The sequence below is a fragment of the Diabrotica virgifera genome, chromosome 4 (genome assembly GCF_917563875.1).
Source record: "Diabrotica virgifera virgifera chromosome 4, PGI_DIABVI_V3a".
Lineage (NCBI taxonomy): Eukaryota > Metazoa > Arthropoda > Insecta > Coleoptera > Chrysomelidae > Diabrotica > Diabrotica virgifera.
In genome coordinates this window covers 49,844,549-49,870,703 of record NC_065446.1, presented here as the reverse complement: position 1 = coordinate 49,870,703, position 26,155 = coordinate 49,844,549, and the positions used below count along the sequence as shown (strand labels likewise).

The 26,155-nt window shown below is 32.4% G+C and overlaps 1 protein-coding gene across 5 annotated transcripts in view; it reads left to right on the top strand.

Annotated features, from left to right (window-relative positions):
- The window catches only part of LOC114327458 (probable serine incorporator), a 96,716-nt gene that overhangs the window by 43,020 nt on the left and 27,541 nt on the right, over window positions 1-26,155 (top strand). For all 5 annotated transcript variants that reach the window (XM_028276088.2, XM_028276087.2, XM_028276086.2 and 2 more), the window contains exons 3-5: window positions 2,365-2,549; window positions 12,266-12,560; window positions 16,392-16,575. In XM_028276088.2, coding sequence (XP_028131889.1) covers window positions 2,365-2,549; window positions 12,266-12,560; window positions 16,392-16,575 — 664 coding nt within the window. The remainder of the gene's footprint in view (window positions 1-2,364; window positions 2,550-12,265; window positions 12,561-16,391; window positions 16,576-26,155) is intronic.

Below are 26,155 nucleotides of genomic sequence, written 5' to 3'. Positions count from 1 at the left end.
TGGGGGGTCCAGATTGCCATTAAGCTGGACCCTCCCACTTTCAATTCGATTTCATGCTCAACGGTTTGAGCAACAAAATTCGGATTAGAGCAACTAATTAGCACATAAATAGCACTAAATTTTTCACCTAGTACGAACTTTATCGGCGGTGGTGGGGGTGCAGCTTAATAGGGGTTTCATCTTCTAATGCTTTTTTTAATATTTCCTCTGAGTATGCATTAAACAGTGATGGCGACAAGACACAGTCCTGTCTAACACCTCTTTTGATTTGTATTTTATTAGTGTTTAACTTATTTATTCTTATGGCAGCTTCTTGTTCATAATACAGATTATTTATTATTCTTATATCCTGTGTGTCGATGTTATTTGTTCTCCGTAGTTTTAACGGAATATGTTCGCCGTATCGAATGCCTTGTTATAATCTAGGAAGCAGTCCTGGTTTACATCTAAACATCTCTGTATTAGCACATTTACTGCAAAGAATGCTTCTCTGATTCCTTGAGCATTTCTAAATCCGAACTGAGTTTGTCCAATGTCTTGTTCTAACTTTTTATAATATATTCTACGATGAATAATCTTTAGAAATAGTTTTACTATGTGGCACATTCGACTGATGGTACGGTATTCGCAACATTGTCTGGCATTTCTCTTTTTCGGTATAGTTAAAATGTTGATAGAAGCCATTCTTTAGGTTTTAGGTTATATACCTGTACTGTATAAATATGATATTAAATAAGTCGAAAATTACATGTATATTGCAGTCGGCTATAAGTTGCAATATTTCTGTCGGTATTTCGTCTTTATTTCTTTAATGGTGTGTTAATGGACTTCACTTTCTGTTATTTCTGGTCCAGTCTCCTCAACGAAATATTCGTTATCTATTGTGTCTCGTTTGTGGTTAAACAGCTCTTCTATATAGTTTGTTCATACCATCAATTTGTTTTTTGCGTCCATTACTATGTCTCCCTTTTCATCAACTATTATATTTTGTTTATATATTTTCAACGAAAACTTTTCGTTTATAAATTCACAAAGTCTGTGTGTTATTGCGTTGCCGTTCCTACAATACTTAGAGCAGATTTATCGATGGATTCTTATGTAGTTTTGTCTTCTGAATCCAAATCTGAAAACGGCATTTCGATATCTCTAACCGTCTTCGACATAATTGACCTTAAAGTCTAAAATGTGACGTCACAATCCTTTTATTTTCTGCCGACACACTAAACGTCAGCTGAAATCGTTGCTAGTAAGTAGGCTAGTTTTTTAATCTGAAGTTGTTAAGAAAGCATAGGTTATTTACATTATTTGAGTTTGACACTTCGTGAATGTCAAACTAAATTTTAAATAAAGTATTAGTAAAATATCAATGACATTTATAGTGAATTTAATTATTACATATATAAAATAAGTACGATCTTCAAAAATATAATTTGCGTATATTTTGAAAGCAATACTTTATTAACAATTTTAAAAAGGTTTATACGACTATACGTCTTCCCCTTTAATGGGAGTACCTAATGATAAATGGACTGTTCCATTTGTTATGAAATGAAAATTGTTATTATAGTCGGTTCGCTAAACTGACTAGTAGACACAACTGGCTAGTGATTTTAGTAGGTAATTTAATTGTGCCAAAATTGGCAAGATTACTAATTATTTAGTAATTATTAACTATTTAGTAATTTTTTTTTGCCAAATTGGTAAAATTACTGACTAAAATCACTAGCCAGTTGTGTCTGAGTTTAGCGAACCGACTATATGAAATGTTGTTTGGAATAACAAATTATGGTCTGATATGTGCAATTACATCCTTCTAATGAAAAAAAAATATTTTAAGATTTTTCTCAAATTATGGATACCAACAACAATTTCATTTGTAACTCTTTTATTTTTAATTTGACGAAGAAAAGTTATTCTTCATAAAAAGCTCTTCATGGTCTATTATTTATGATGCAACCATCATATATCAAATATTATTAATTTTATACGAGGTATATAAAAAATAAGAATTTCGATCAAGAGTTTTAGTTCACAACTTAGAACTTTATAGTTCACAACATTTAAATTAGAATGATATAATTGCACATTAAAACATATTTTTTAATTCTAAACAACTTTTCGTAATAGCAATTTTCCATATTATGAATTAAAATACGTAAATAAACAAAGTTTTCGTTATGATAATGTTCGCATTTTCAGCTTGTTTACTATAGTTACTGTTATCCAATTTATTTGTTCAATTTGATTAAATGTTTTCGATGATTTGTAAATTACTGATTGGTATGTTTATTTATTTTTTTATTGCATTATAAATTTTATTTCCGTCTTCAATGTCATTTGCATTAACACTAAAATATTTTTTAGGTACCGTTTTGCAAAAACAGTTCGGCTCTGGTTCCTGACTCGGTTGTTTTTGATTGTAAACAAGCTGTGGGATATTTAGCTGTATATAGAATTTGCTTTATTTTAACATGTTTCTTTGCTTTGATGTCTCTTATGATGATCGGTGTAAAAACTTCCAAAGATGCAAGAGCAGGGATTCAAAACGGGTAAGTTATTTATTCGCAATGCAAAAAAAAACTTATTTATAAGGTGTATTCGCGGAACAAATCCTGAACTTATCCAGAGGGAGAACGCCTGCGCATTAGGTTTTCAGAGGGAAAACTTCGACCTCTGTGCACTAATGCACAGGTGTTCTCCCTCTGGGTAAGTTCAGGATTGTTCCGCGAATACACCTTGAACTGGTCGGCTCATATTTCACAAATAAAGAAAAAGTTGTCAAGTTCATTGTTTCTAATTCGTCAACTAGCAAGGATTATCAACTTTGAAACATTGAAAGTGACATATTTTTCTTTATTTCACTCACAGCTAAGCTATGGATTAATCATATGGGGCAATTCAACAAATGCTCTTCAAATCTTCAGAATGCAAAAGAAAGCTATCAGGATTTTAGCAGGGGTTAGTTATCTGGAACATTGCCGACCTTCCTTTATTTATCAAATTGAAAATTATGCCGCTACCTACTCTGTTGTCGTATAATTCCAATATCCGCTAACTCCACTTTTTGCATATTTTGAACTATCTTTGTTTTTAGATAGTCTGTGCAATTTTTTAGATGTTATTATGTTCGTTTAGTACCTAAAACCGCCAGCTCCCGACTAAATAATTGGTGATTCATTTAGAGGTACTTTTTGGTGAGGATTTGTTGGGAGATCGTGCATGAATGGTATCACCTAAAGTTGCTTTCTGATTCAGCATTGTTTGACATTTTTCATCCTAGAAAGACTTAACTCGGCACAACGTCTAGAAATGATTTAGCTGTGTTAGAATGTGTTTCGTGCGCTTAGAGCAAAAAAAATGTTTTCCGATGAGGCCCGTTTTTGGCTTATGAGGACGTGAATAAACAAAATGCCCGTATTTGGGTTCATGACCAACCCAAAGAGGTTCAAGAGTTGCCAATACATTCAGAAAAAACCACTGTTTGGTGTGCTTTATGGGCCGGTGTCATCGTCGGTCCATGTCTTGGACCGGCCAGAATGTTACTGTGAATGGAGACCACTATCGCGCCATGATAACGGACTATTTGGTACCAGAAATTGAAGTTCGTAGTTAAAGTGACATTTGGTTCCAAAAATATGGCGCCAACTGCCATACATCCCGTGAAAGCATGGCTTTACTGAGAAAACGGTTCGGTGAGCAATTTATTTGACACTTAGGACCAGTGACTTGGCCGCCTATATCCTGTGACATCACACGTCTAGTCGTTTTCTTCTGGGGCTACCTCAAGTCCAAAGTCTACATGAATAAACCGGCTACGATTGAGGCATTGGAGATAGGCCAGTATTACTCGAGTCACTGGTCAAATACCAATCGAAAAGCTCGAACGCGTCATCGAGAATTAGACCTTCAGAATGGACCGTCTTAACCGCAGTCATGGTCAATATTTGAAAGAAATTATCTTTAAGAAGTAATTGTAAAGAATGGTTCTTTTGTAAAATAAAATTAATTTTTTTCATTGTTTTTTCTTTTTTAAAAAAGTACCTCTAAATCTAAATGAATCATCCTTTATAACAGTAACGTTAAGAATTTTTTCCAAAACCCGCCAGCTCATTTTATTTTTATATTTTTATACATAAATAAATTTTTATTAAATACAGTTTTTTGCTTTTACTGAAAATATGTTACGTGTGGAGTTAGCGCATATTGGAATTATACGACTCAATATCAAGTTCTGATTGAAATTCACAGAAAACGGGCCCATTTAATAAAGCAGTCTGATGTTCGTGTTCACAATACGCGAAACTCTCACTACTTACGAACAAATCGCTGTAGATTGCGTCTTTCAGATAAAAATTGTCTATAACTATTACAATATTTTACCAAAAAATAATAAACAGTTAAGGTGGTATGACACAATGTTAAAATTTATATAGTTTTTAGGTACAGTTACCGTCACTATTTCAAAACCAATCTTCAACTTAGGGGTATGTACGTGAACTGTAGACTTTCTACTTTAATAGTATCTAGTTAAAATTTCCAAAGAAAGCAGTATATTTTTTTTAACTGTACTTAAAGGAGTCCATGTCATAACTTACGTAGTAACTTGTTGTAAAAATTCGTTTTGCATAATAATTTTTGAACTTGGGTAGAAAATAACTATCAGAAACGATTAACTATGCAAAAAGCTTTATTTTAAACAAAATTTCATTGCCCGTACTGCCATAATTTTTAAATTAACTGTACCTAAAGGTAAAAATTATTGTTAGAAGCTGCAATCTGGGGATTTTGTTCATATTACAGCAATAAGTTGGCATTTTTCTAGTGATAAATTAGTTCCGCTGTCATTTAATAGATGAGAAGATGAGTTCACGTGTCATTTAGTAGATGGCAGCAGTGATGTATTAAATGGCGACAGATGCGCGTTTGCCGGATTTTAAGAAAATCTGCAAACAATTGAAAACGAGTTTTGTAACCATGGAAATACGATGAATCACGCGGTTTTGTTTAGAAAAGTGGCCCCACCCCCTCCCAGTACACATTTTGGGCCTTGTTTGACTTTCAATCATGATTGTATAACGTCACAGTGTCTTAACAATACAAATATACATTTTTTATGCTTGAAACCGTGTCGTTATACAAATGGTTGAAAGTTAAACGAGGCTCAAAATGTCTCAAAGTGTTTACTGGGGGGATTATACTAGTTTTGGCATAATACATAGATAACATAAGCTCTAGTATGTTATGTGGGGCGTATCTAAAACAATTTCAGTTTTATTCACTTTGTGGCAAATTTAATTTTTATAGGGCCGCAAATAATGCATTGTTCGGATACAATTAGCGTCTCTTTGTAAAGACGATGACATCGACATTTTTACACACATTACACATGCCAATGGCCATTAGTATTTGTTGAGGACTTATCCTAATAAAAAAATTGTAGACAAAACAATATTGTATAGTCATTGATTAATTTATGTCAAATATTTCCGTAAGTGAAAAAAAATATTGAAATTTACTGGAGTAATAATTAGATAAACCGATATGCAGACGATACAGTTGTGGTTGCTGGCAGTATTGATGAACTTCAGCATCTTATGGACAGGGTACCTACAAAGAGCGAGTGAAAAAAGAGAATTTAACCTTCAACATAAATAAAACAAAAACGGACAGTGGTGAGCAAAACTCAACAACCTGCCAGACAATTGAAAATAAAAAACCAATTTAACACGTAGAATTATATGTATACCTTGGAACAGTCGTCAACTCGAAACGGGATCAAACAACCGAAATACGATGTAGAATTGAAAATGCCAGAGCTACATTTAACATGAGAAATATATTCAATCATTGCGACATATCTGTCTCACTAAAAATATGGCTGCTAAAATGCTATGTATTTCCAGTCTTGTTGTATGGAGCAGAGACCCGGACAATAACGGAAACATTATCGAAAAGGCTAGAGGTATTCGAAATGTGGGTGTACCGACGTATCCTCAAAATATTCTGGACGACCCACACCACCAACGAATAGGTATTGCGCCGAATGGGAAAACAAAAAGAAATATCTTTCACAATTACAAAACGAAAACGTGAACACCTCGGTCATATATTATGAGACACGATAAATATTGTATACTGCAGCTGATAATATAAGGTAAAATAGAGAGTAAACGTGGACCCGGAAGAAGAAGACACTCATGGCTTCAAAACTTACGCCAATGGTTTGGACTAACATCGATCGAGTTATAGACACGCTGTAAACAAAATTAAAATTGCTATGATGATAGCCAACGTCCACAACGGACAAGGTATAATGGGATTTATCTCATTATTTAGATCTTTTAGAAATCCTTAAATTAACTAAAGTATTCGTTAGATATTTATTTATAAAACAATAAATATTACGCCTATTTGTTATAATAATTTCAAAGTAGAACACCTTAGTTAAAGTCCACGTTTTGCTTACTCAACAAGGTTGTGATTATTCATTTTGACACACTAACGAGAATATATACAAACATATTTACAAAACGAAGTATTTGATAAATATGGGAACACGATCAGATTTGAGTCATTAGTGGGTCAGTTGAATTAGTTAGTTAGGCTTGGGAGGTTCCTGCCGATAGAGCAGAATAATGTCACCTATCAACTGAATACATTTATACGGTATTAGTTTAACCAAATAAAGAAGTTATGAGTACATAGTGCCTTCCTGTTAAACAAACCCCATTCCAGTATAGTAAATATCCAGCAACCACCATAAAGGCACATGAAGAAGAAGAATTAGAAATGAGATGAAAATGTAAAATTTTCCGAGGAAAAAAACTTCCCGTGTTGACATTCCAACATACAACTCAATGGTATCACCCTTTAGAGTTCCCAAAGCTTCATATACCTGGGCACAGAGCTAAACAGTCAGCTAGACTAGACCACTCAAAAAAATTAGAAGACGCATTGAAATAGCAAGATCTGGCTTCATGAACATGCTTAAAATGCTCTGTAACCCCAAGCTATCAGCCACAATAAGATTGAGAACACTAAAGTGTTATGTGTGGTCTCTATTACTATATGGCTGTGAGACCTGGACATTAAAACAGTATGATGTCAACAAACTGAATTCATTCGAAATTTGGATGTACCGCCGAATGCTAAGAATAAGCTGGACCAGCAAAACTACAAATGAAGAAGTACTGGAAATAATGAACACACGTCCTCATCTGGTCAATACAATCAAAATTAGAAAGACGTCATATCTAGGACACATAATGCGCCATAGGAAATTTGAGCAGTTTCAGGTAATATTAGAAGGCAAAATCGAAGGTAAAAGGGGTATAGGAAGAAAGAAAAAATCCTGGCTCCGAAACATCAGAGATTAGACCCACACAACAGGAAATGACTTAATCCATCAAGCTCAGAACAGAGAGAAATTTGCCATATTGATCGCCAACCTCAATAGAGAACAGCAATCCACTTAGGAGGAGGAGGACAACGCAAGAGACCCTAAGAGGTAGTTTTCTGTCCCGATTAAACCCCGATTAGCTAACCAGGACATAAAATACCGGTCCTAAGGCTCAAAGATAGATAGAAAGTAACTTGTAAAGTGGTTACGATTGATTTGATTTAAGATGATAATTAGGAGGTGATTTTCCCGAGGTTTTTGACCAAAGAAAAGGGACCAACTATATTTTGAGCATTTGCTTAGTTTTAATGCTACAAACTTAAAAAAATAAATATTTTTTAAACACTTTAAGAAAGTTGTAATGAGTTTTCCCCAAAAAAGTGCATCATTTTTTGGTTATTTCACGTTGAAATATTCACTTTGAAATTTGGCGGATATGAAACTATTTTTCATTAGCTACAACTTTGTTTCAACTGGGTCCATAGAGTTCATACATATATAGACTTGGATCCCGCGTACCTAAAAAAAGTTGATTAATAGCAAGCTGAAAATTTGTTAATAGCTTAACGGTGTCTAGTCGGACAAACCTTGATGTATGGGAACACTGGAACAGGGGAAGTTTTATTTGTGGAACAGCTTAAAAATTTGGAACGTTAGACTACGAAAACGTTTCATGTATTTTGTCGGACAGAACTTCCAATTGATTTGTTAGCATTTCATTAAACTTTCATGTAAAAATCAGACTGGTGTTTATCACCAACTGGGTATTTTAATGAGTGGAACACGAAGAACATGTCAAATGACAGTAATCAAGTCGGTTAGTAATATAGTAATAGCAGTGAGAGTTTAATGAAAGGGTAACAAATCAATTGGATGTTCTGTCCGACAAAATACCTGGGACGTTTTCGTAACCCCCTGTTACGAAGTTCCCCTGTTACAGTGTTCCCTCCCGTACATCAAAGTTTGTTCGACTAGACACCGTTAAGCTATTAACAAATTTTCAGCTTGCTATTAATCAACTTTTTTTGGTACGCGGGATTAAAGTGTAATACACCATTTTTTTATACTTTTTTAGAAGCTACATATTTTTGTTAAGAATGTTTTTTTCGGATAAAATACTTACTTTTTGAGTTATTTGGAAAAGCCACCTAAAAACGTGTTTTTTACTCGCAAATAACTCGAATATTAATTTAGTGAAAAAATTCTATAGAACAAAAGTTGCTTAGAATTAGTCAGTTTATCCATTTTCAGATATATTTTGAACGTATATTTTTTCACCCCCGAGATGGGGTAAAACTCACCCTCAGGGCAAAATCTTACATCGGCACACTATCACTTTTCTTGGTTGACATGTTACCTATGTGTATGCCAAATTTCATGTTAATCCAAGCGATTATTTAAAATTTAGAGCAAAAAGCGTGATTCAATGTATATATTTACTAATTTACTACTTGTATTTCAAACAATTGCAAATTTCTTTATCAGTTTAAAATAAATATTTTTGACCAGGTAAAGAATTAATAATTGTCTTCTGAAGACAAATATTACAAATATAATCTAAATACAATAAGTGATAAAATATTTCCAAATGAAACGTTTTGTATCTATTACCATTGTTTAAAAAAAAGATAAAAATTTGTCTAGTTATACAATGCTATCTATTAGTAAGAATTTACCATTTCCAGGTAAATAATTAAACACCCTCATTATAAATACAATACAAGTACGATTGAAGGCGAACGGTACCGATCGATCGGTAACGATCATAAGTTCTATTTAGTACTTGGCAATGGCAACAACGCCGTCGTTAATAGAATTAAAATTCGTCGTTATTAAAATGTTCGAATATATATACGTGCTGCCATCTACTGAAAGAAATTGTTAAACGTTAGTTCCTATGATCAACAACCATTTTGACTGAGGCGTTTACATACCCCCTTAAGCTGTAACAGTTTCAAAAAAGTTATAAAAAAATATCTGCTAAAACATTGCTTTTACTGCTCAGAAGAATATACATACAGTATGGAGCAAATGTATGGAATAAATTCATTATTTCGAAAGCCAGCGACTTAAAAAAATCATGAAACAGGTCGATTTTTATTTTTGAATTATGATTTTTTGCCACAGTCAGTCACTGTAAGTTGGAACCATATGGAAAACTTTTTTATTATTAATTTTATGAAAAAAAGATATTCTTTATAAAAAGCTCTGCATGGTCTAAAACCTAAGATTCAATCAGATATCAAATTTTATGAATATTATACGAGGTATGTCAAAAAATATGAATTTCGCTTTAGTAGAGTAGAAGAGTAAAGTAGCTTTATTTTTCACAATATTTAAAATTGTTATAAAAAGTTGTTTGGAATTTAGAACTATATTCTAAAATGCAATTACATCATTCTAATTAAAAAAAAAATGATTTTTTTTTAAATTATGGATAACCAATATTATTTTCTATTATTTCAATTATGATAACTCTTTTATTAATAATTTTACGAAAAAAATTTATTCCTTATAAAATTTTCTGCATGGCCTAACACCCAAAATGCAACCATCTTATATCAAATTTGATCAATTTTATACGAGGTCAAAAAATATGAAATTCGCTCAAGAGTAAATAAAATACGTTTAATTTTCACAATATCGAAAATTGTGATTATGAAAAGTGGTTTAGAAACTTTGTTCCAATATGTAATTACCTACATCCTTCTTATTGAAATATTCTGAACTGTAAAGGTACTTTACTCTTGATGGAAAGGACATCTTATGGAAAATATAATGTCACTCAAATTCAATAAAATTTATACGAATATATTCGTTTTAAATTAACGGTCAATTCTTATCATTGCGCCAATTCTTCATTATGATTAATTACGGCGCAAATTGCAATTACAGCTTATCGAAATCACATTTTTGGAGTCCATAAACGTGTCAGTTATATAATCACTATTTTGCTCAGGGTGCTATTCAAAACAGCTTAAACCCCTCTGGGCCTAAGCGGATTAGTGAAACTATTATAATAAGATGCTTAATAGCGCGAGAAGATTTATAAAGTACCGATAATTTGGGTATTTTAAAATATTTTTTCTCTCTCTAACTTATGTACCTACCCATTTGATTTCAGATTGATTTATATCAATTTCTGCTCTTATTATTGAAAATTAAGAGTTGGCGCAATAATAAGAATTGACCATTAATTTAAAACGAATCTATTCATATAAATTTTATTGAATTTGATTGACATTATATTTTCCATAAGATGTGTGCGGTGTCCTTTATCTTTTTTGACATACCTCGTACAAATTGATAAAATTTGATATACGAGGGTTGTATTTTAGGTTTAAGAACATGCAGAACTTTTTGTAAAGAATAACTTTTTTCGTAAAATTGATAATAAAAGAGTTATCATAATTGAAACAACTGAAAATTATGTTGATTCTCCATAATTTAAGAAAACGTTTCAATTTTTTTTTTCAATTAGAACGATGAAATTGCATATTAAAACATAGTTCTTAATTCCAAACAACTTTTCGTAATAACAATTTTCAATATTGTGAAAAATAAAGCTACTTTACTCTTGAGCGAAATTCATATTTTTTGACATACCTCGTATAATATTCATAAAATTTGATATTCTGATGGTTTAATCTTAGGTTTTAGACCATGCAGACCTTTTTATGAAGAATAACTTTTTTTCCTAAAATTAATAATAAAAAAGGTTTTTTAATGAGAATAGGGGTCGTGTGCTGGCTTATTTGAAAGGTTATTCAATTCTCAATTCAGTAATATAAACATTGTCATAATTATTTATACAGGGTGTCCAAGAAAAATTATTTTGAATTAAATTAATTGACACAAAAAGAAGAATCTCTGTAATTTATTTAATTCAGAATACACTCCGCATTCCACAAAACAAAAAAAAATGTTTATTTGATAAATAAACTTTGTTTTTGGCTTAAATTCAATGTTCAAACTGCCAAGAGGCAGATGGGTAACAGCTTGAACCTTGAAATTAAGCGAAAAGCAATGTTTATTTATCAAAAAACATTTTTTCTGTTTTCTGACAGCAGTAGAATGTATTTTGACCTAACTCTTTGCGGCACGAGATTTTATAGATTTTTTAGACCCTTGCGGCACGGAAATAAAAATCTAAAAAATGTTCATTTATTTTTAATTCAGATAAACATATGATAAAAACATACAAGATTCTCATTAAAAAACTTAATAAAATTTTTCCAAAATGGCGATTTCGGGTGGTTCACAAATTGGACCACCATGCAACTATTTAGTAACCGAATTAGTTATTACGAATGTCCAGTTAAAAAAATTGGTGTTCTAAAGTTCTAAAAAAATATTTAAATTAATTAATGTTACTTAATGTTAATGATATTTTTTAAAACAATCTTTAGTTTTCCAAGACATAATACTACATCACAAACGGTACAGCCCATTGAGATCTCATGGGTTTGGCTTTTGTACTGCAAAATGCACATCTTCTACGAGTTGATCTAACAGGCTGATGCGAAGATGAAGTAAATCTGACTTCTCGAGTTACAATACGACTTCTTTTTTGTACAGACTCTCCATCGTTTTCCGTATTTTCTTTGAGATGTACCAGTTTTTCTGTCACTAATAAATGTTTTTTTCACTCCTTACCGAACAAGAATATTATCAAATGCAAATTACAACTGACCTTGTATCTGTAATACTCACCTAAATATTAGATTGAAGAACAGAAAAGAGGTTTATGTTCTACAACACCACTTTAAATCGACAAAAGATATTAGAAAAAAAGCATTCTCACTTCTATTATTTAGAAGTGACACTGACATGACAGAAATATAATATATTATGTATTGCTTTTAGGTTCTGGGGGATAAAGTATTTGTTAGTAATCGGAGGCATTATAGGCGCTTTCTTTATCCCCGAGGGCTCATTTGGATCAGTTTGGATGGTGTTCGGCATGATAGGTGGTTTCTTGTTTATACTGATCCAGTTGATTCTAATTATAGACTTCGCCCATTCATGGGCTGAAGCTTGGGTTGGTAATTTTGAAGAAACTGGATCAAAAGGATGGTATGTCGCACTGATTGGGATGACGATGCTTAACTATATCTTGAGTATTACTGGAATAGTATTACTATATGTATTTTACACTAAGGTAAGTTTGTACTTGTTTTATATTTTAATATTAGGCTACATTAGCGCGTCATCAATATTACTTCGGGAGATAGTATCATACTCTTTTTCGAAACTTTGGCAACAGTGGCAATATTTGACATTATCTAAGATTAATATTGTGACAATATACTGATAGACGCGATAAATGGAAGTAATAGAAAACAATTTTATTATTAGTAAATAAATATTTATAAAAATAAACCAAAATAGGTGAACATTTTAAAAAGCGTGTTTTTTGGTTTTTTATTTAAATTTAAAATTTAAATTTTACACTATTGATGATATTTCTAGAATAAAAAAATTCTCCTAGATCTTTATATACTCGCATAAAATTCGAAATATTTTTACGTAAAATATACTTAGGTACCTATAAGTAAAACTCACAATAATTAACGATAATCTATTTTTTCAAATAGTCCAACAACTTAGTTCTGTTACACAAAAATATAATAAATTAATTATAAATAAACACTAGTTCCCTCTGAATCAGTGCTAACGAATTCTTAAAATAATACACTACTGCACTGAACAGATATCGATACAGATAACATAACAGATATCGGCCAAGAAATGAAGCATTCTGGCTTTCAATTTTTTCGTCCAGCATGGATTTACTTGATATTTTCACGGAAGCTAGGGATAGCCCAAGGATCATTTTTTATATCATGCCGCTGTACTCTAAAACCTTGGGGGTGGTTGCCACCCCATCTCAGGGTTGGGAATTTTTTGTTACATTTTAACCATGGAAATCGATGGAAAAAGTGATTCTACGAAAATGTTCTTTACGTTTTCATCGTAAAACTAATATTTTTCGAGATATTCGCGGTTGAAAGTAACAGTTTTTCGACGAAAAAATCGACATTTTTAAAGGGCTTTTGAGAACAACTCGAAAAATATGCATTTAATAAAAAAAACTGTAGATACCAAAATTATATCTCTTAGAAATATAAACACAATTCTTTTTTTATTTTTATAATTTTTCTACGACCAACACAAATCGAGATACGGTATGTTAAAGGTTAGCTTTTTTCGTCAAATACATAATTTGAAATATTCATACTCAAATAACGGTAAAAATTTGCATTTTTCGAAGAAAACTTATAGAATATTTTTCAAGTATACGTATACAATTAGATTTTTCCAAAAAATAGAAGAAAAAAAGTTTCTAGCATAAAAATTAAGCGAATTATGATCAAAATAACGTCGATACCTACTTTTTCCCACGAAAAAATCAGTGAAAGCAACCCCCAACTATCCTCCTAATTAAAATTGATTTTCACCCTTCTGTAATTCTTTGTATATGTATTATCAATACACCTAAGAAGTTTGACCTATTTAAAAGGTCTAATTTTAGAAAAATTGGAGTTTAAAGATAAATTGATTTTTTCTACTTTCGTATTTTTTACCTTTTTCTTCAAAATATCTCCGAAAATACGGGAGATAAAATTTCTCTGTACTTAGATTTTCCCTACAGTGAATATTTAGCGAGGTATAGCTGTTTAAATCCTCTATTTACGAGCAAACACCCCCTTATTCGAACGAATTGAATTGAATCGTGGTGGTAAAGCGTCCTAGGTCTGGATCCCGCGTATGAAAAAAAAAGTTGATTACTAGCAAGCTGAAAATTTGTTAATAGCTTAAGGGTGTCTAGTCGGACAAACTTTGATATATGGTAACACTGGAACAGGGGAAGTTTTAATAGTGGAACAGGTTAAAAATTTGGAACAGTCAGACCATGAAAATGGCATATGCATTTTGTCCGACAGAACAGACTTAAACTCTCCGAAGAGAGATTAAACTCTCATGCAAAAATCAGACTGCTATTTATCACCAAATGGGAATTTAACTGACTAGACACCCTTAAGCTATTAACAAATTTTCAGCTTGCTATTAATCAACTTTTTTTTTTCATACGCGGGATCCAGACCTATCCCATACTATGGAATTCAATCGTGGATAAGAAGACTTCATTCCTTTTATATGTATTCGCAGAGAACGATTCTCAAGATCTCATGGATGAATGTTGAAGTGTTACGCAGAATAAAGAAATACAAATAAGTTGAAAGGACAGTAAAAAAAAACGCAAATGCATTATCTCAAACATATATTTGTGGATATAAATTCGGAATGTTGTGGCTTATAATCCAAAACAAAAAAGAGGCTGAAAAGAATGTTGGAACAATATCTAAAACCATAAGAGAATGGTGTGGTTGTATCTCAAAATAACGATTTGAGCTATTGTTTCGAAAGTTTAAAAGAGTGCCCATGAAGATTACCAACTTCTGTAACTGTGATGGTACTTGAAGAAGTAGACCACAAATTAATTGGTTAGATAACTTCAACGAATATGTGAACTAAATTAAATGAGAACTACCCAGTATGGTGAAGACTAAGGGGTTCAAGTAAAAAAATATTAATTTGAAATACATAAACTTACGTGCATAGAAATCGGCCCACTTAAAAATTTGGTCATTTTTGATGTCTCATATTTCCTAAACCTGTTAGCCGATTTAAGTGATTTTTTAAACATGTTATAGCCTGATTCTTTAACAATACCACTGTAATAATATTGTTGATAAACAGGTAAACTTTGATTGTATACCGGGTGTACCAATAAAACTGTGTTTTGAATCACCCTGTGGAATATTCTAGCATTTATAAAATACTGAAATTAAAACCCAACTATAGCATCAGGTTTTCTTAACATTCTGCTTTTTGATTCATTCGTTTATGTTGGATAATAAAAAAGTTAGATACTTTAACAACTAAACATCTTCTTCATCAATACACGGTGTTTTTAAATAAGTGCGACAAACTTTAAGGGGTAATTCTGCATGAAAAAATAATGGCAGTTGGCTTGATAAACGTATGTCCGCGAATGTTTCGTTTCCGAGATACGGGATGTTGAATTTTTTCTTACAAACTGACGATTTATTTATTGCTTTCAAACCAGTTGAGATAAGCAAATGAAATTTGGTAGGTTTTAAAAGCTAGTTATTGCGGATTTTTTGACATAAAATTAAGAATTTTATATTCACCATTAGCGTCCATACGGGTAATATGATCCGTCATATTACAGGTATGAGCGCTAATGGTGAATATTAAATTCTCAATTGAATGACAAAAAATGTGCAATACCTACGTCTTAAAACCCACCAAATTTCATTGGCAAATCTCAACCGGTTTTAAAGCAATAAAATAAATCGTCAGTTTGTAAGAAAAAAATCAATATCCCGTATCTCGGAAAAGAAACATTTGCGGACATACGTTTATAAAGCCAACTGTCATTATTTTTTCATGCAGAATTATCCCTTACAGTTTGTCGCACTTATTTAGAAACACCGTGTATTGATGAAGAACATGTCTAGTTGTTAAAGTTCCTAACTTTTTTTATTATCCAACATAAACGAATGATTCAAAAAACAGAATGTTGAGAAAACCTGAGGCTATAGTTGGGTTCTAGTTTCAGTATTTTATAAATGCTAGAATATTCCACAGGATGATGTGAACTTTGAGAAAAAAAATTTCAGTTTGATTGGTACACCCGGTATACAATGAAAATTTAACTGTTTAGCAACAATATTATTACAGTGGTATTGTTAAAGAAAAGCGCTGTAACATGTTAAAAAAATCACTTAAATCGGTTAACAGGTTTAGGAAATATGAGACATCAAAAATGACCAAATTTTTAAGTGGGCCGATTTCTATGCACGTAAATTTAAATACGTAGATACTTTTTAATATAAAGTACTATCTAGTTAACAGACTATGAGATATATCAAAAAACATTAATTTTTTGTTGAATTTATAGGCTAACGATTGCGGATTAAATAAATTCTTCATTTCAATCAACCTGATCATTTGTCTAATCGTAAGTGTGCTGTCTATTTTGCCTGCTGTTCAAGATAAGTTGCCTCGATCTGGACTGCTGCAATCATCTGTAGTGACTGTATACGTTGTCTATCTTACTTGGTCAGCTGTATCAAATTCAAGCAGTAAGTATATATTTTAGATAGCTGGATTTTGTATATTTATGTTTCAAATATCGATGGCTAAGAGGACAAATCGACACCCCCATCGAACAAGGTTGTAACTCAAGTTAGACCTTTTTTCAGATTTCAACACAGGCGAATTCAGCAAAAAATTGCGCACACGCCAATATAAACGATATAGTTTAATTCTCAATAGTTTGGCTAATACTCCATTGAAAAAGTTGTATTTTAACTTACGTGTGCCATTTTAGCGTGAAAAAGGCAGCAACACTAGATACTCCCTATGTTAAATATATACTTTCTTTATACTTGACGATTAACAAGGATTTTAAATGAGTTACAACTTTGTTGCACGTATGTTTAATTTATAAAGTGTTCAAAAATATGGTGCATCTCACAAGTCAATTTATCGAAATAAAAGTAAAAAAGGATTTACGGACTTTTTTTTTCCTCTTTTATTCGCGGTGTGCAAGTACTTGGAAAGGGAAACGAGAAACGACCGTGCGCGAGTCGCGGAGAAATATTGCATCTATCTTAAATAATTCATATTGTCAATTGAAATTGTCAAATTGACGTATATTTCATACCTTCTGTCATTGATGCAGAAAAATTATATATTGCTCCACAATATTGATATGATATGCAATTATTATGTAAAGGTAAATTTAATTAATTGTATTTTGCTTGCAGTACTGCATTTTAATAACTGATTTTATTTACTACATACAATTGTTTACGTTTGCTAAACATAACCTGCATCTTATTTTTTCTTCTTATTATTTTTTTGGACTATGGTCTTGACAATTATCCAGCAACCAGGACTAATATAATTGGCCAATATAATTAAAAGTGCGAATAAAAGTACAGAGCGTAGAAACAGAGGTCGCTTTGCCGAACTTGCACGGTCCCAATAGTTGCGGTGGACAAAATAAATATAGAATAGTTTTTGCTACGTACTTCTATGTAGTGAAAAAGTTTAATATTAACATTACACATGTATTTTTTTGAAATAGCACATTCACAAAACGGGGGTTATTCAATGCATGCCCTTATAGAAACACGGAAAAACATGAAATCCTATATGCTCCACACCAATGGATAACCATGATAGGATATGCCAAAGCCTCAGGCAAGCCTAAATCCGTAACTAAAGTAAATCAGAAGCAAATTCTAAATTTTAACATATTTAAGGACACACATGTTAATTTTGAAGTAAATATTAATAGTAATAGAGTGAAGTAATAAAGTAAAATGGTTTAAAATTAAATATTTACAGATACGCAATAAAAATGCGAAAAATTTGAGATATTTTATACCATGTTTTTTTCATAGTGATAGAATATTATTGTTATTGTAAAATTTATAATTTCCAATTAAAATTGTGTAAACTGTGAGTTGATATTTTGTTTAAATATTCCATAAAAATTAATTTTCTTGTAACCCTATTGCAAATACCTCAAAACATACAACCTTTTAATAGTTAAACGGGAAAAATAATTAATACGGAGAGTGTAAAATGGTTGTTAGGCGAGTTACAACCTTTTTCTACGAATACTCATGTTTAATCTCAAGGTTGTATCTCACTCAAATTCAAGATTTTCAATAGTTAATAAAATTACAAAACATACGTCTCACAGTAATCCCTTATTATGTTATAAATATCATATCACATTAGTGTAAAAGAGTCTAATCATTTCGCTACATATTTTTAAAAATTCATGTTTTCGTTTTTTGCCTCTCCTGTAAAATCGCTAAAAATGAGTTCCAACACAACCTTGTTCGAAGGGGGTGTCGAAATATTGTATGTCCATTTTTGTTTAAAATGAGATAGTGTCTGGTCTATACTAGCGGAGATGAAATCTTTATTGTGCTCAAATATTGTATATCCTCTTAGAACGGTTTGCTAGTTACTAAAGTAGCATTAAAGACATGTCCATTAACAACACAATAAACTTAGAGCACAAATGTTGTATGTCCAATAATACAATACTTTTCACACAAAATGTCTTCACAAAATTCAAACTGAACGACTCTTTTATTGTATGTCCAAAGATACAATATTTCTCTATATTATCGGAGGCTCGTCAGCCTATAGTATGTGTTGCAAGGTCTGCGTATAGTGCGTATGTACTACTTGTACTACTAGTACTATTTTAAACCTGATTTTATGATATTTTCACAATTGCAGTATGGCAATAATATATTGTACATATTATAGTCTGGGCTCATTTATCGGAGAATAGGCCATTTTTGTTAAAAGTTATTTACCAGCAATTTTATTGCTGGAATCGAATTATAAGATCCTATATATTAATAATATAGGTATGCAAAGTCCTCAGATAGTGTGCTACTTTTTTATAAACAAAATAGCGCACGAAAATCGTGTTTTTTTCAATTATTGCTCTATAACTCCGAAGATTTTAACTTCACAACAAAAACACTCAAATAAAAATTCACCGTGATTAAATTTTGCATAAAGACGTGTTTTTCCCGATATGCTTCGACGAAAATTTTCCTCGGAAAATGCGGGTTTTCCCAACAAAATCTTTAATTTTCAAATAAAGTTTTAGATAAGTAATTATCTACCAATAATTAAATAATTTGGTGACTTAAAAGCCTTCTTGGTTTAGATTATAGTTCCAGAAGCTGGTGAAAATTAAACGAATATTTTAGCCACAATTCAGTTGTTAATTAATAATTTATGGTCGCAATAATAACCAAAATAATTATGATACACTGAATATACATAAAAATAATTATGATACACTTTGAAATCTTATAAAGATGAGATGCCTATTTAACATTTTGTCGACAAAATATAAATTTTTTATTTTTTTGCATAATCTTTAAATGTTTAAAAAAAATAGTTATAAACAAATTAACGTTTCTCAGAAAGTTTTTATTATATTATATATTTAAAAAATAGCTAAAATGCGTATTTCAAATATCTTGAAAATGAATGCTTTAAAACTTTTTTGCAACCATTTGCAAAAAAGTTATGAAACAGCAAAGTAAACATACGATTACCACGGTGTTTATAATTTTTTTTAATTCTTTCAAAGCGTAGAAGTGAGTTTAAAGTACAAGCTAATTATTTACAAAAAAATATTGATTATAAGTTTTATGGTTATATTTTAATTAAAGATTATAAATATATTTTTTTGTAATTTACACGCGCGAAAGTAGAATAATACAGTACTGTAGCTAAAATTTTCACTCGGAGCGACGACCGGCGGCCGCGCGACGTACACTTTTAATAAATAATGTATACTGCGTGTCAGTCGCTTCGAGTGAACATTTTAGCTCCGACTCTGTATCAGGCCTACTTTTGCGCTAAAAATTACAAAAAAAAGTATTTTTAATATTTGATTAAAATATAACCATTGCACTAATTTTTGACATTCTTTGTGAGTAATTAGACTGTACCATAGACTCACTTTTAAGCTTTGAAACAATTAAAACAAATTATAAACAACGGAGCAATCGTATATTTACTTTGCTGTTTCATAACTTTTTTGCAAATCTTTGGAAAATTTTTTTAGAGCATTCATTTTCAAGACATATGAAATACGCATTTTAAGTATTTTTAAAATTAGAATATAATAAACAATTTCTGAGAAATGTTAATTTGTTTATAACAATTTTTTTTAACATTTAAAGATTATGCAAAAAAATGAAAAATTTATATTTTGTCGACAAAATATTAAATAGACATCACACCTTTATAATCTTTCTAAGTTTGATCAATGTCTCATGATTATTTTGGTTGTTATTGCGACTGTAAATTGTTAATTAACAATTGAATTGTTGCTAAAGTATTCGTTTCATTTTCACCGGCTTCTGAATTTATAATCTATACCAAGAAAGCTTTTATTTCACCAAGCTATATAATTATTAATAAATAATTACTGGCCCAAAAAAATTATTTGAAAATTCGAGATTTTGTTGGGAAAACCCACATTTTCCGATAAAAATTTTCGTCGGAGCAAATCGGGAAAAACATGCCTCTATGTAGAATTAAATTGGGGTGAATTTTTATTTGAGTGTTTTTGGTGTAAAGTTAAAATCTTCGGAGTTATAGAGCAATAATTGAAAAAAATACGATTTGTCGGCGCCATTTTGTTTATAAAAAAAGTAGCACAATATCTGCGGACTTTGCATACCTATATTAATAATATATAGGATCTTATAATTCGATTCCAGCAATAAAATTGCTGGTAAATAACCTTTCTTTGTACTTTACTAATTAGACCAGCGTATTATAACTATTTTTTTTTCAAAATTTAAAGATTATGCAAAAAAAAAGAAAAATTTATATTTTGTCGATAAAATATTAAATAAGCATCTCATCTTTATAATCTTCATAAGTTTGATCAATGTATCATGATTATTTTGGTTATTATTGCGATCATAAATTGTTAATTAACAATTGAATTGTTGCATAAATATTCGTTTAATTTTCACCGGCTTCTGGAACTACAATATATACCAAGAAAGCTTTGATGTCACTAGGTTATTTAATTATTGATTAATAATTACTTACCTAAAAGTTTATTTGAAAATTAGAGTTTTTGTTAGGAAAACCCGCATTTTAGGAGGAAAATTTTCGTCGGAGCAAATCGTGAAAAACATATCTCTATGTAGAATTTAATTGCGGTGAATTTTTATTTGGGTGTTTTTGTTGTAAAGTTAAAATCTTCGGAGTTATAGAGCAATAATTGAAAAAAATACGATTTGTCGGCGCCATTTTGTTTATAAAAAAAGTAGCACACTATCTGCGGACTTTGCATACCTATATTATTAATATATAGGATCTTATAATTCGATTCCAGCAATAAAATTGCTGGTAAATAACTTTTCCATGAATTTTGCTAATTAGCCCAGAGTAATATGTCCATGTTTTATTTCAGATTTATTGTATGTCCACACAGGGGGTTACTTTTAGCTTGTTAAATGTAATTAACATTTAACCCTAACAGAAATAGAACCGGATAAGATATAAAAGAAAGGTGTATCATTAGCTTAACTGTAATTTAGTTATGTACTTTTAAAGTATGTACGGTTTGTCACGGATACAACAAACTTTTAAATTGATATTACCGAAAACAACAATTTTGGACATATTTATGTACAACTGTCCTTTTAGCCATCGAATATAACATGTAAATATTTATTTTATGATTAACTATGTAGATGGGAAATTATTTATTTATTTTATCATGTATGGATGTAGCTCATGTTTTATAATTCTCCCCGTTTTGTTCACTTTGTGGTGATCGTATCTGTTCTTCTGGTAAATTTGAATTTAATGCATACCTATCTGTTTTATGACCTCTCCAGTTCTTCTCAATGCGTAAGTATTTATTTTGATAATATATTGTATTATGATTGGACTTCTTAAAGTTTCATTTCCTATCGGAGGTTGAATATCTGGCTATGGTCATTTTGTTGGCTGCTGCTCTGAATAGTTGTATTGAGCTGCAGTTAAACCATTTTCCAAGGTTCCTCATCCAGGAGATGCGTCTTCTTCCTATACTTCTTCTTCCTTGGATCCTGCCTTGCATAATAATTCTCAGCAACTCATATTTTTCTCCTCTGGTAATGTGACCCAATATTCCAGTTATATTGTTTTTATAGTGTTCATAATTTCTAACTCCTTATTTAAACGTCGTAGCACTTCAACATTGGTAATCCTTTGAACCCACTGAATTTTCAATATTCTTTTGTAACACCACATTTCGAACGCTTCTATTTTTCTTATGTGTTGTCTCCTCAATGTCCAAGCTTCCATTCCGTATAGTAATATATAAACTATCAATTCGGACTTTAATTTCTTTGCTTTGGTCATTTTTGTCATCAACGCAGGTTCTCAGATATTTGTATATCTCTACTTTTTCTATCTGGGTTTGCTCTATTATTAGCCTTTCATTTCCATGTTCAGTTTGTGAGACAATGGGTGTGAGACGACCACAGCGGCTGGACAGCTGAGTAAGCGATAGCTGTCAGACGACACCGCTGGAAGTCAGCCGCTGAGAGATTTCCTAAGCTTTCCATATTAGCGCTGGATACAACCACTAAGCTGCTTTGTGCTGACAGTCAGCCGCTGTGGTCATCCGAACGCACAAAATCATGAATTTAGTTTTTTTCATGTTTATTTTTAGTCCATATCTAGTGCAATAATCGTTAATTCTATTTACCAATTCTTGTAGCGATTCCAGGGTGTCTGCCATTATAATGGTGTCATCAGCGAATTTTATGTTATTTACTGTTCTTCCGTTTATAGAGATTCCCTCACTTAGTTCCACTTTCGCTTCCTGAAATATGGCTTCACTGTACACATTAAACAGTATTGGCGATAGAACACGGCCCTGTCTTTCTCCTCTCTTTATATCAATATTCTCGGACTCTTGTTCCTCTATCTTTATATTGACCAGTAGTGATAATATGGGAATTTGAAATACAAGATGGCGGACAGTTGGATGGCTAGGTGGATGGCGAGGTGGCGTTGGGGCTGTAGAAGTAGCCTCTGGATGTACAAGAAGTGTGAAGAAGTGACGTCAGAGGGGGTTGGAGCCGTAGCCTTTGGATGTACAAGAAGTGACGTGGGGGTAGCAGGGGGCTGTTGCCCCCTCGGTGTAATATTCTCGGTGTAATTAATAAAATATAACGGAAATTTACATACATGAGGTGATGTAATACTACAAATTCGATGCTTTGTTTTAGCGTGAGAATTATCTCGGTGTAATTAATAAAATATAACGGAAATTTATGGGGTGATGTTATACTACAATTCAATGCTTTGTTTTAGCGTAAGAATATTCTAATTAATAAAATATAAACTATGAAATTTTCGTTTTACTTTGGCTTGAATCGATAGATACTTCGTAACTACATCCCCTGCGTCCCCCCATCCATCATATTTTGCTATCAAATAACGTCGCCCCCACGCTACAGCCCCCTGCTACCCCCACGTCACTTCTTGTACATCATGAGGCTACGGCTCCAACCCCCTCTGACGTCACTTCTTGTACATCCAGAGGCTACTTCTACAGCCCCAACGCCACCTAGCCATCCAACTGTCCGCCATCTTGTATTTTAAATTCCCATATTATCACTACTTTGACCTTTTTATTCCAATACAGATTGATGATAATTCATAAATCTCATCTGTCTACATCTCTGTTTTTCAATAATAATATTAGTTTTTCATGTCGAACCCTGTCGAATGCCTTTTTCGACGTCGATGAAACAGGAATAAATTAATATCTAGGTTCATATCTTTGAGAGAGGACATTAAACTCAAACAATGCCTCTCTTGTTCCAAGTCCTTTGCGGAATAGGTCTGGATCCCGCGTGTGAAAAAAAAGTTGATTAATAGCAAGCTGAAAATTTGTTAACAGCTTAAGGGTGTCTAGTCGGATAAACTTTGATATATTGGAACACTGGAACAGGGGCAGTTTTAATTGTGGAACAGGTTAAAAATTTGGAACGGCCAGACCACGAAAACGGCACATTTATTTTGTCCGACCGAACAGACTTAAACTCTCCGAACAGAGATTAAACTTTCATGCAAAAATCAGACTGCTATTTATCACCTGTCATAATTCCTGTCATTTGACATATTCTAAATGTTCCACTCATTAAAACGCCCATTTGGTGATAAATAGCAGTCTGATTTTTGCATGAGAGTTTAATCTCTGTTCGGAGAGTTTAAGTCTGTTCTGTCGGACAAAATACATGTGCAGTTTTCGTGGTCTGACCGTTCCAAATTTTTAACCTGTTCCACAATTAAAACTTCCCCTGTTCCAGTGTTCCTATATATCAAAGTTATCCAACTAGACACCCTTAAGCTATTAACAAATTTTCAGCTTGCTATTAATCAACTTTTTTTTCATACGCGGGATCCAGACCTAGAACCCAAATTGGGTATCATCCATATAATCTTCTAGCTTTCTGTATAATCTTCCATGAATCACCTTTACAAATATTTTGAGGGTATGGCTTATTGTAACATTGTTAGTTATAGTCTGAACAGTCTTTGACATATATTTTTTGGTATTGCTACAAAGGTGGGATTTTCCGGTTTTATGTATATACTTCCATTAACCCATTAACCGCCAAGCAAAGAAATACTGCAATAATATGTAATATAGTTGATTAACTAGAGTAAAATAAACTTAAACATTCGTAAAAAAATTGTTTTACACTTTGATAATGGCAGGTGTCACAACAACAAAATGGTTCGTTTTCGAACCTTTGGCGGAAATGAGATATAAAAATTGAAATACACAATTTTATTGTTTGTGAAAAGTCTCAAAACATTTAGAGTGTAAATAGACCTGGAAGTTTTGATAAACAAAAATAGTATGGTTAGAACATTGCCTACACCTTCTTCGGCTTCTTTCTCAAAAACGAAGTCGAACGGCCCTCTATCTTTTTTAGAAATTATTTTAGATATTTCTAGTTTACATTTTCCAATCCTGTATAATCCTTGCACTGTGGTGCCAGTTGCATAAATTCGACAAATCGACATATTGTCTACAACTACAACACTACACAACCTCCCTTATGTAACCCCCTCCCCCCTCCCCCACCCTAGATTATAACAAAACTGAATACCAAATACCCGTCTTTCTAAAGGTACCTATCCACTACGTTCGTAATATTGGACCACCGAGGCACTGCCGCACGGTCGTTGGCGCACTGTTGCACGGTCCGGGAGCGCCAACCATCCACTATGTTCAGGAACCTCATGCACTCCGCGCTCCCTGCAACTGCTCCAATAGATACGGTATGCACTCCTCTACATATAAACCGACACGAATTGGAACGCCCAGGCGGAGCGCGCACTGTTGCACGGTCCGGGAGCGCCAACCATCCTCTTTGTTCACAAACCTCTTGCGCTCTGCGCTCCCTGCAACTGCTCCCATCTACATGCATGCTCTCCACTATATATAAACCGCCACCTATTGGATCGTTGAGGCGGAGCGCACCCTGTTGCATGGTCCGAGAGCGCCAACCATCCACTATGTTCTCGAACTTCTTGCGCTCCGTGCTCCCTGCAACTGCTCCAATCGATACGGTATGCGCTCCGTTACATATAAACTGCCACAGATTGGAGCGCCGAGGCTGAGTGCACACAATTGCACAGTCCGGGAGAGCCAAACGTGTCCACTATGTGGAGCAGTTGCAGGAGCTCGGAGCGCAAGCGTAGTGGATACGTGTTTTTACTGTTTTTACACATAATAAAGAAATATCCCAACAAATTACTGCCTGTGCATCACCTTGAACTTATTCCTGATCAGACAGGATTATATGTTGACTTCCGCCAATGGTTCGTTATCGAACCATTATTTTCAAACACGAGATTTGATGACTCAGAAAATATTTTTTTTTGTATTTTTATAACAATTGGTGTACAAATAGGTTAAAAAAATAATGTTTTAATTTATTTGACCACAAAAGTGTTATGTCAATAAAATTACTACAGTAAAAATTAAGTTGTGTCGAAAGATTGAAAATGTCGGACATTTAGAAAATATTTTTGTGATGAAAGCATGAGTTTGGAAATTAAACAAAATTA